The sequence below is a fragment of the Acanthaster planci genome, linkage group LG01 (assembly GCF_054643075.1).
Source record: "Acanthaster planci isolate LZ-2023a linkage group LG01, COTS_SCS, whole genome shotgun sequence".
NCBI lineage: Eukaryota > Metazoa > Echinodermata > Asteroidea > Valvatida > Acanthasteridae > Acanthaster > Acanthaster planci.
The window spans coordinates 4,921,695-4,933,859 of record NC_141777.1 but is presented as its reverse complement, the minus strand read 5'-3'; the positions used below and the strand labels follow the sequence as shown (position 1 = coordinate 4,933,859).

The following is a 12,165-nucleotide window of genomic DNA, read 5'->3' as shown; positions in this document are numbered from 1 at the left end:
GTATTTTTATTTATTATTTCCTCTATTTCACTTTCTTTAGGCAGTTTTCCTACGATGCCTACAACTTCTGTTATGAACTCGTATTCAAATACTCAAGACTGCCTGGATTTAACATACTTCATTTAAAGGTTTCTAGTAATTTGAAATATTTTCAATCTACCGGTACATTTTTGGTTAGAGCAATCATTCGAAAAGACTGTTTTTCACATTGCTACAATCCGTACAGTGCATGCAGATATTTGGACAGGTTGGTGAACCAAACTCAAGACCAATAAACAGATATGTCAACACTCTTCTCCCATCTATCATAGCTCAAGTATAATTGTGATGTTCCAAAGGGCTTAACCTTGAATCCAGCCCAAATAATAAGGGTTAGACAAGTCACCCTCGAGGAAATCAAATTTACTGACACATCGATTCTAAATTGGAAACTTCATTGATCTGTAATGGTCACATGAAGGTGACCATTTACTGGCTTTTACATTACTGTCTGACACTACATGGGACATAAAGTACATTTACACATAAATGCTGTAACTGCGATCTTATCGCATCTAAGACCAACATAAAACCTCCAGTCTCCACTGAAGTCACAAGCTGTTCATGTAAACTGTAACTAATGCCTTCCTTTGTCAATGTTCACCCTCTAACTTGTGAGTCTGGTTATTGGATGATGGTCTCTTGTGGCAGTCTACATGTATTTCAAAACCAGTACATGTGCACCACGCAGATGGACACACACCACATACAGATTTAAATGTAGGGCATCACCCAAGTTTGGCAGACAGTTCACAATACCATCATATGGTCCAATTCACTTCAATCACAATAAGACTGTGTCTGTGTAGTGCCTTGTGGCTAAGGCTTTTATTTCTGCCATTAACCCTAACTCACCTCAAGCCTCCAAAATCCTCAGAGTGATTTCAGACGACTGAGGAAGAATGGTATGAAAGTGTGGCTGATTTAGAAGGATGCACTGTATCAAGGCTGTGCGTTGGACCTTGTGTTGTCTGTGCTCAGCCAGGCATGAATTCATATCTAGATTATACACACTGCTTCAGCACAAAGACGGGAATTGCTGGAGGGTTTTGAAGTATTGAGGCTGTGGCAGGCACCCCTCAAAGGAGGATATTCAAAAATCTTGGAGGATTGACGATGACTGCAATTTTTTCCCATGGATAATTGAAGGATTTTGAAGGACTGAGGAGGACCTAGCAAAGTGTCCAAGGGTTAACACACCACAGTAAGAAGTTGTAGCCATAGGCAACAGCTTTCATTTCAAACAGCCTAATTCACAACCTCTCCATTTGGACTTGTCAGCAAAACTTGACGTTTGTTGACTGGTGTGATATGCCACATGTGTACTCTACATTACCTCTTCAAGGTTCCATGATTTCCTTTACACCTGCAGTAATTCCACTGCAGTCCTTTCTAAATAGCTGGAACATTCTTCAAGCACACCAAACTTCACGAAGGTGTTAATCAAAGGTCCACATTCTCAAATTACAGACTCCTACTTGCCACAACACTCTGATCCAGCCAAATGCATTTACCACATGTATACTGTACATACACTGTACATCATATTTCTTACACGGTAAGCTACATAAACAACTACATGTATATCTATTCCACTGTAGATGGATATTGTCTTTTTTGGGGGTGAAAACAGATTAATTTCCATGTTATCTTTTGCGGCAATTTCTTCCTTAACCCCTTCACGCCAGGACGCGTTAAAACACGCCGTAAAAATTGAGATCCTCGGCCCGCTTTTCAGCTATTATTCTCGGCCCACGCTCGAGCGAACACGGTGGAAGAAGGCAGGCCCTGGCTCTTGTGTATATGGTAATTGGTCTTTGTGTGTAGCCCAGAAATGAAAAGACCGAATTTGCATCGTAATCACCAGCTTCACAATAGTCCCCACTTTGAAAAGAGGCAACGGGAATGTGGAAGCTTGAGTAGAGCCGCATGCCACCGAAGGATCAGCCTTTTCATTGTGTAATTCAAAGCATGCAGAGCACGCTGGGCCACAAACCGAGAATTTGCGGTTTGGCAGGTGGCCTTCGTGGCCAAGCAAGGCTGGAATTCTTGGAGTCGGCTTTCAGAAAGAAATTCCCATCGAGAAGGGGGTTAATGTACAGTGGACCCATACAAGCCACAAAGCTACATGTAACTACTGAGTTCTATAACAAATGTGACTTCACAACATGCAGCAAAACTAGATCAGTTCAATATACTCTACTCAAATGTCCAATCTATGTACATTTAAAAGCTCAAAATAATCTGATATTCTCTGTAAAATTTCATTTTTCTGCAAAGAAACAGAAGCTGATTTTCTTGCGCATAAAATTCTGCAACTGCATTGCTATATGTATTATGCATTCATAAGCAAATAAAATACTGCACATGTGCACTCTCACAAAATACACCTCTATACAAATGTTAGCTTTCAGGAGTAGAAAACAATTCCCTTTATAGGATGGACTCGGCACCAACTCGGACCACTTGCAAGAAGAAGGTATAAAAAGACACACTGCTACTTTAAAGGTTAAAGGTCAATGGTTTCATAAAGGCTTACGCATACAAGTACATGTACGTACGCGAGTCACACTGACAACTGTATTAAATGTTAAAAGAGTTTATCAAAAGTTTATCAACATAATTCCCTTATTTAAAAGTATGTGTGCCCGAGTAATTGTCTATCCCAAACCTTCCATTCAAACATACCACCAAAAAAGCTTGGTTTCCACATGAGCAATTTCCAATGGACAAGTAGAAACTTTGATGTGCTTGCTAATAAGTGGCTGCATACAAAGGGTTGGCAAAACTGAGCTTAATTTAAGAATAAGAAAGTCACAGCCACTAGTCTTGGGAGTGGGTTTCTATGATGACAATACAGCCGGACCTCAAAGAAGTCCCGACTGCAGATGACATGTACCTGTACAGGAACGTTGTATCATCAGGAATAAAAAAAAAATGACAAACGTAGGATTGGGACCTAGAGGTTCCTTGTTATAGGCAGAAGGTTGTATGAACAGTGCTCTTATTAATGAGGATTCACTGTGTTTTCCACACACCAGTCTCATTTTGCCTACAACTTGTGTGGGCAGCCAAAGTTAGCAGAAATACCACCTTTTGGTTGGTTTTCGATTTTACCTCCAGTTCATTCAAAATGGACAATTGTCCTGTTGATTTCAAATAGGGTTGTATTTTCATTTTGTATTTAGTAGTACACATGTATTTGTATTATTATCGGGAGTTGTGACATTTGCGTGGAATTTTGAACACTTTATGAAGTATAAAGGAAAACACGACAGTAGGAAAACATGACAGTAGGAAAACATGACAGTAGGAAGACATGACAGTAGGAAAACATGACAGTAGGAAAACACGACAGTAGGAAAACATGACAGTAATGTCAAAAGAGCAGACCCTGTACAGACACAACATGTATAAAATGACCACTGCAGTCCAGTCAAATTACTCTTGTACCAAAAATGACCGACTGGGAAAGGTGTCCAGTAGGCCTACCTTCTACCTAGTAAAGCCATGGCACAGAAGCTTTGAAAATTATGTGTTTTCAGTATCGTTACAGCTTTTCTCTTTTTTGGGCCTGAGAAATCCCTTGTCACAAGGGGCTTGTGATTAGTAAACCTCTTCAATGCTAGTTTCATGTTCAATGCACCAGTCTGCTACCCTGGCATACAGTACAACACAAGCAGTTTTCTACATGTACATACATGTATGTGAACACTTGTAGCTGAACAAGCACCCTGCACAGGCAGACATGGAAAAAACAATGCTTCACTTTCAGATGTCAAACTTTTTCCCATAAAGAGGAAACAGGACATGTTTGTACACATATAATGGGGATCCTAAATACATGTACATGCAGCACCTGATTTGCGGTTATCTCATAAGCTCTGACACATTTCAACTATGACTTTGTGGAAATTTACACTCATAAAAACTCTGATGAAATGCAAGGCAAGGTTGTCTACTGGTTCCTTATATGTTAAGTGCTACAAGTGAAGTACCCTTGTTTGGGATTTTGGCTGCTGGAGGGAATAATATTAATGCTCCAGAGCCAGGATTGTTAGGAAACAAAGTGCCTAGAAAACCTAAAAAACAACTCTCCTTCCTTCAAAAATGAGGAATTATGGGTAATCAGAGGGATTTCAGAGACGTACATGTACATGCGCATGTATAAATTACCGTACATGTATCACTGAGATAAAAGCGGGTCAAAATACAATACTTGATTATATTAATAAAAACCACACCTACACTTACCAGCTATGCTTTGGAAAGAACAAACAGATACATTTGGGTCAACTCATTTGGTTTCACAGCTTTGAGGTAAGACAGTACATGTACATTTTTTTCATATTTCAGATATAATGACATTAACCACTCCCTGCCGGGGATTCCGGATCCGGACATGTATGCTTTATATGCATGGCCGGGGTCTCCAAACTCGGACAAAGGGAACAGGGCCTTGTAACAAAAGACTGTACTCGGAACAAAAGACCAGGCTACTGGGAATTACCGACATTTTTTCACTCTCAAAAGTGGAGATAATCCAGCCTTGTTTTGAAACAATATACCACGGTTTGGGGCATTGAGAGCGAGCAGATTACCACCGGGGACAAAAGCGCTCTACCACCGAACGATGAGCCACACAGCACCGCTGCATGCTAATCTGGCCCCTATTGAAAAGAGGTCAGCAGCACATCGAGTCTGGTTTGTGAACAAAAGAAAGTTACATAACACCGCACAATCTGGGCTCTTTTTACAAGGCTGCAGGCATCAATAGATTTTGCCTGTCAGGATAGAGTGGACACCAGACAGTCCTGCACCTGTTTGTAAGTGGCCCAGTATCATCAACATTGATAACTGCCCCGGCAGGAAGTGGTTAATGTGGCAAATTACAATATCGTATAGTCTACACTACCAGAGGTACTTGTTCTGAAATCAAACGTACCAATATGTGGTAGGTGAACTGAAGCGAATTCTTGACCTTGGATGTATTGAGCCTCTGAGTAGACTGGATGCCCTGATGCCAGATGAGAGAGATGGCTACTGACTGACTGGGAGGGCATTCTTGGATCGGTCAGTTGAGGAGATACTCTATAGTCAATGGGTTGATTGGCCATCCTGCACTCTACCGGTTGACCGGTCAGCCTGTTGTCCATTTGTGCTAATACCCTGTTATCAACCTGTTGGTTTGGCTGCGCCCTAGCCTCTAACTGTGCTGTCATGTGCATTGGGGTTTCCTCCTCGATATCAACTCCATCTACTGCTGTGGGCCACGGAGTCTTGGACTTATTGCCTCGAAACAAATTTTTCTTGCCATTTGTTTGGGGCTGCGCATAGGGCACACTGTCAAATAAAGGTTGGGGGTCAGTGGTGGCCATGGTGGTGGCTACGGTGGTAGAAGTTGGGTTGGCCGTCTCAGAGTGCTCCTTGTTGTGTTTACGTTCCTGGTGCCTCTTCATGCTGGAGCTGTGCTTGAAGTCCTTGCCGCAAATGTTACACAGGTAGCAGCGCTCATCGCTGTGACTGCGCTGGTGCCGGCTCAGCTGGTTTTTACGTATGAACGCCTTCTGGCACTTGTCACATTTGAACGGTTTGAGTTCACCGTGGGTGAGGATGTGAACTTTAAGGTGGCAGCTCTGCTTGAAGGCCTTGCTGCACAGGTGGCACGCATAGGGCCTCTTAGTGCTGTGGGTGGCCTTGTGCGACACCAGGCTACCTCTATACTTAAAGGACTTGCCACAGAAGCAGACAAATGGCCTGTCATCTGTGTGCATGACTTTGTGTCTCTTGAGGTAAAATTCCTGATTGAAACTCTTCCCGCAAATGCCACACTTGTACGGCTTCTCGGTGTTGTGGATGGCTTCATGGACGCGGACGTGCGACAACTGCGCAAAATTCTTGCCACAATAGTTGCAAAGGTACGGCCGCTCCTTGGTATGGCTGTTGCGGTGCACGTACAAGTTACTCCTGCAACGGAAGGACTTGCCACAGTACTCACAGAGAAACGGCTGCTCCCTAGTATGCACTCTCATGTGAACCTTCCAACTGTGGGTCAACATGAACTGCTTGTTGCAAACCACACACGTGATTGGCTTCTTGGCTTCACCACGGCCTCGGCTGTTCTCTTGCTGGGCGTCTTCCTCCATCTGCTCTACCTGCGGGGGTCGTTGGCTACAGGAAGTCCTCTGGTGGTATTTGCGGTTGGAGTTGTGGTTGAAACCCTTGCCACAATACCAACATTTGAAGGGCTTCTCCTTCGTGTGGGACATGATGTGGCTCTTCAGGTGGGCACTCGTCAGGAAGCTCTTGGGACACACCTTGCACACAAAATTTCTTTCGTTGCTATACTTTCTGAAATGGTACAGTGCCTGTCCAGACTGCTTGAAGACCAAATGGCAGTCACGGCATTTATATGTGCCCTCCTCTTCATTGTAGTCCGATCGGTGCTCTTTCCTTTGTCCCACGTTGTCAGTGTCGACCAACCCTTCCATTGTGACATTTTGTTCTTGGTTCTTCCTCTGGTGCATCTTCCGGTGCTTCTCGTAGTACATCTTCAACTTGAACTCCTTGCCGCACTCCTCGCACTTGTGAAGCTTCATGTTGGACAGCGCCAGCTTGCCTTCCGGGTCCATACCCAGGCATCCGTTCCTCTGGTGGGTCTTGAGGTTGCACTTATAATTGAAGCCCTTCCCGCACCCCTGGCAGGTCAAGGGCTTCTCGACTGCATGGACCAGCTCATGGGCCTTCAGGTGGGGGCTGGTTAGGAAGGCCTTCTTGCAGACCTTGCAGACGAACTGTCGCTGGTTGCTGACCTTCTTTTGATGGTACAGTGTCTGTCCCTTCTGTTTGAATGTCTGGCCACAGTCCTTGCATTGGTAGAGGCCAATCTCCTTGTTGTAAACACTTTGATGGCACCCCTGTCCTTGTTCACTTCCCTCGGTCTCCTGCTCCTCGTCACCACTTTCATCAGATGATCCACCGTCTCTACCATCAACTGTTCCTGCTTTTGCTTGTTTAGTACACCTCCTTGAGTACTTTCGGTCAGCACCTTGGATGCTTGCAATTTGGGGGCATGTCTTTTGGTGGCTTGTTAGGTTGCTCTTGTAATTAAACTCCTTCCCACAGCCATCACACTTTAGTGCTTTGACAGCTGAATGAGTCAGCATGTGGGCCTTCAAGTGTGCACTGGTGAGATAACTGTTGGAGCACTTGGTGCATGGGAAAGCCCTCACGTTGGACTCCTTCCTCTGGTGGTAAATAGTTTGTCCCTTCTGCTTGAATGTCTTTCCGCAGTCCTGGCATCTGTAGATACCTTCTTCTTTGATGAAGACAGATTCATGTCCAAGGTCTGGTTTCCCATCTTCTTTAACATGATTGTTGACAGTACCTGGATGTGATGAGTTGGATTTCCTTTTGCTGTGATGGTTAGCATGAGTCTTCAGATGATTGGTCAAGAAGCCTCTCTTCTTGAACTGTTTGCCACAATGCCTACACTTGAAGCTTTGGGTGTTTCTGTGGACTGCAGAGTGTTCTCTCAGCTCAGCTTTGGAGCTAAACGTCTCAAAACAAATCTCGCAGTCATACTCTATCTCGACCTCATGATGAGTTTTCTCGTGATCGAGAGCATCCTGTTTCTTGGCAAAGCCTCTCCCGCAATCCTTGCAGGTGAACAAGGCCCTCCTGACACGAAAGCAGCGGTGATTTTGCAGGGCCTCTTGGGAGCTGTAGTCTCTGCCACAGTCTTGGCAGAAGCTCCCCCTCTGTGTGGCATGTAGTTGGCGATGCTTACGCAGCTGGTCCTCGCTGCTGAAGCTCTCAGTGCACTCTTCACAACAATACAGGCGCTCCTGTCCCGCCTTGCCTCTCCTGCAGTGCATCTTCCGCTCATGCTGCTGGAGCTGCAGAACCGTGGCAAAGCACTCACTGCAATGTTCACAGGCGTACTCAATTCGAACTTTCTTCATGTGGCTGTACCGGTGCTTCTGCAGGATACTCTTGCGCCGGAAGGCCTTGCCGCAGCGCTTGCAGGTGAACATCCGACCCACTTTGTGCAGCTTCTCGTGCTGCTGGAAGCTCAGGAGGGTCCGGAAGACCCGGCCACAGTTGGGGCAGGTGTAGCGCCGGCTCTCCGAGTGGGTGGCAAAGTGACTGCTTAGGAGGCTCTCGCTGCCAAAGCCTTTGCCGCAGATCCCGCACACAAATTGGCTGTCAGCACTGTGAGTGAGCCGATGTGCCTTCAGCGAGATGTCATTTGCAAAAATCAGATCACATTCTGGACACTTCAGGGATGGCTCATCCATGCAAGTACTTTTCTGTGAAGGACCCCCTGCCCGGGAGATCTCTGTTAGGTCATTTTTTGATAGATCTACATCCATTCTGCAAACCTGTGTGTCACTGGACAGAATTTCAGGGAGGATGATCTCATCTTGAGAACTCTGCCCACCTGCTGACCCTGTCGGTCGGGACCCTGTCTGTCCACAGCCAGATTTATCTGAAAAGGCATGTGGAACAAAAACATTCAAGCATATCAGTATTTATGACAGATAACTACATAATATTTGCATTTTGAGTTACGTGTACATGTATGACACACTCCATCTTGAATACTTTATTTTCACTGGTCCAGAATACATGTAGTCACATAACCAGGCAATAAAACTGCATATCACCCTAACCGTTGGACTTCACACATTCATAATATTACATAGAGACATCAAAGACTAGTCCCTGCCCTGCAGTGCAAATCACAATGCATGGACAGCTAACCAGACATTTCATTGGTTCTCTGCTGCTTTTACCTACATGCTGTATATACAGTTGGGGTGGGAACAGTGAAATGGCACTACAGTGCGACCACCTGCTGCAGCTCTGTCATTTCTGCCCACGGCTGAAGATTGTTTGAAGTTTGTTCCTTAGCAAAAGTTCTTTAACATGTCTTCTGAGCTTGAAGACACATGTAGATTCTCCGCAAAAATTGTTTTTAGGATGTAAAGATATTGTTCTCAGGCAGGACACATGTGGTTAACACAATTAAACCGAAACAGCGATGCACCAAGTTCGTAAACATTTAAAAACTTTCTTTCTACAGCATTGGACCGATTAACTTGAAACCTTCTGGTGAAGAAAACATTGCGAAGAATTCAAAACGAGGTATCACAAAACAATTACCGACTGCTGTGATAAGGGATATGATACTGTATCTGGGGGCACCCTCTTCAATATTCCATATTCCACACAGGAAACACATCTGTAAGGGCCTTCAAATATATTTCTGGCCACAGTGTGGAGACTGTTTACTGTAATACTGTAATCCTTCGCTTTTACTCACTACAACAGAGCCAATGAGGATTTTACATAAAGTTATTCGGCTTCTAAAGGTATATGACAACTTTTACAGAAAAACAAACATGACATAAAATATTTGTCCAACGTACCTATGTCGGTTCTGGCCTGCACATTTTCAAGACGTGAGGATGAGTGGGTCTCCACGGTAGAACTGTTGAGGATGTCCCCGTCATCCCTTCTCAGAAGTGAAATTGTGGAATCAACGGCAAGATCTGAAACAGACCAGACAAAATCTGAAAGATTTTGCCTCTGTTGAAAGGTTGGAGCGACGGCACGTAAACAATCACACCGGAAATTTTGAGATGTTCATGATCTGCACAGGAGATACACTTCTTTGCTTCACATTTAAGAGGACTCGCACTTTGTGTTCCATAATGCCCATCGGCTGGGCATTATCTTTCTCCAGGCTGTGAAATCAAAACTTGCCATCAATTTGCTGGTTCAGATGCTAACTGCATTACATAGAGCGTTAAAACCACCTGCATCCTACCACGGACGTGTATAATAAAATCTGGACTCGCAATGCCCTTAATCAGCTTATAGAGTCATTGAATCCACTCGCAGCCATTTTACCGAGCCGAATACAAAAATTTCCTGGTAATGCCCGCCTTTGTTCTTCCTGACGTCAATAGTAGGGAGCCAACCCATGCCTTTGTATTCGGCTCGGTAAAATGGCCGCTGGTTGGCTTCTTTTTCATACAAAGGCGTTGCAAGTCCAGGTTTTTTTATATACGTCAGTGCATCCTACCTGGTGAGCTGATCATGATTGAAGGTCCAATGTTACCCTCCTCAGCAGCGGCCACTGATAACAGGCCATCACTTGGGGAGCAGCGTCTATCACAAACATCATTTATCAACTGATCTGCAAACAAAATTTTCACAACTTCACACTTTTTTTGTGATATAAAACTGGGTGTTTCTTTCAAAATAGTGTTTGTCACTTCATACGAGGGCACACAACACATGACCAACAAATATGAGTTATGTGGATGAACTGACGTATTTTGTCACATAAACAAGATCTATTCTTCACTTTGAACAATACATATCCTCTTGCATAAAACAGATGAACTTGCACATAGAGTCAAGAGAAACCAATGCAAATACAAATACTGTAAACCAATCATCCACACTTGAATTTCCACATATTCAAGCCAAATAAAGACCGTGTCTTTCACCTGAAATTCTTGTTGCACTGGCCTCCAGCAATCTGCCAAAATTTCCTTCATAGATGGCACTGGTATTAGTCTCTTCTTGTACATCATGAGGCCTTGTCTTCAAGCTCTCCATCATTTAAACTGCTTTCTTCAAATCAAGTGTACATCTGCGAACGAAAGATGGGACAAAACCTTCACTTTTATTAACATGATCGAAAACATACAATACCACAAATACAAGACAAAATTTCCGTTTCAAACTAACAACCATTTAAAATTACATAAGGCGTTTAGATCATACCATATTTCTCTACCATTCACATGTCATGGAATATGAGCTGGAGTAAACTGTTTTACAAATGATTGTTTTCAAATATGAGTTAGTGACATGTCTTCTAAACTTTTCACTTTAACCATCTGCTGATTACTTTTAAACTTCCTTAGAAAATCTCTGGAGCTTGATTTCTATTGTCATTGGGTTTATTGGTAGTGTTTCTGATACGGGTCAACAAACATTTGAGTAATTAAATTAGTATGCCTTCCAAAATGTAAAAATTTCAATGATAGAGCCTAGCTCTGACAAAGCCAGATTTTACATCACTGCTTTGCATGGGCACATTGAAGGAGATTCTTTTGTGTAACTAATTATTTCAAGGCACTAATATTTGAACTGGTAGTGATACTGATTTTCTTTTAGATTTTTTACCAGCATGGCAGCCGAACATGACCAAGAGGTGCATTGAGGGACTTAGACATTTCACCATGATAAATCTTCATCTGGTTTCATTCTTTCATTGTCATCCATGTCGCTGTAAATTTGTATGAACAAGATAGAACTCTGATCTAGGACTATACAATATTTCAATTGGGCTATGAATGCATAGCCCAGTGTCTGTTAAAATGTTTGGCCAAAACACACAAATGCAGAACTGTATTTGTTTGGTACGTTTCGGGTTGCAGAATACATGACCAACATGATGAATTCTACTTAGGACTACTAGAAAACCTCATATCTCAACATGCTCAAACTGTACGCACAGTCATGACAGTTATTCACTCCTGCAATTTTGTCCTTGCTGCACAATAACGCTTACTGAACGGTTTAGACGAACCGTGTACATGATGGAGGAAAACGTAGGCCTAGTAATTGCATACGACACGCATGAAATTCGACCGACCCAGGCAGGCCCTGGCGGCGCAGGCTTCAGCCCCATCACGATAAGCCTAATACTGCAAGACCAACTATGTAATTGCAAAACCACCATGCGGTAATCTACTACATTATGCAAAATCAATATTAAAGTATTTAAAATAGAAACGGAAACAAATTGGACTTTTAAATTCATACCCTTTTCCATATTTTCCGCAGCACAGGGCCAAGTAATAACAATGGCGGCCATCGTAGACTCGCAACAGTCGATTCAGTTGACAAGTACAGTACAAGAACGCGGCGCAGCTACAGACGCCCTCACACGACTCATTTGCCCTAAAGACTTCAGCCCTATTTGCATTTCACGTACCAACGATACACAGGTGATTTCAGTGCGGAAGAGGTGGAGCTCTCCCGGCCAAAGGATTAACGAAGATATTTAAAAACAAAGTAAGCCACAGGAAGGCAACACAC

General features: G+C 43.5%; 1 protein-coding gene across 1 annotated transcript; it reads right to left on the bottom strand.

Annotated features, from left to right (window-relative positions):
- Positions 1-23: 23 nt before the first annotated feature.
- Positions 24-12,124, bottom strand: LOC110986236 (uncharacterized). Its single transcript, XM_087138853.1, has 5 exons — positions 11,890-12,124; positions 10,563-10,708; positions 10,133-10,246; positions 9,474-9,596; positions 24-8,530 (listed from the first exon to the last, which is right to left on the bottom strand). Exons 2-5 carry the CDS (start codon positions 10,675-10,677, stop codon positions 4,929-4,931), a joined length of 3,954 nt encoding a protein of 1,317 aa, XP_086994979.1. The 5' UTR covers positions 10,678-10,708; positions 11,890-12,124; the 3' UTR covers positions 24-4,928.
- Positions 12,125-12,165: the final 41 nt, after the last annotated feature.

Bases quoted from the DNA above. Each gene is read 5' to 3' on its own strand.
- LOC110986236 (XM_087138853.1), bottom strand. From the start codon at position 10,677: ATGATGGAGAGCTTGAAGACAAGGCCTCATGATGTACAAGAAGAGACT. The intron at 10,247-10,562 runs GTGAAAGACACG...TTTTGTTTGCAG, and splicing joins CAGTGCAACAAGAATTTCAG to ATCAGTTGATAAATGATGTT. The intron at 8,531-9,473 runs GTACGTTGGACA...ATGCCTTTTCAG, and splicing joins GCAGGCCAGAACCGACATAG to ATAAATCTGGCTGTGGACAG.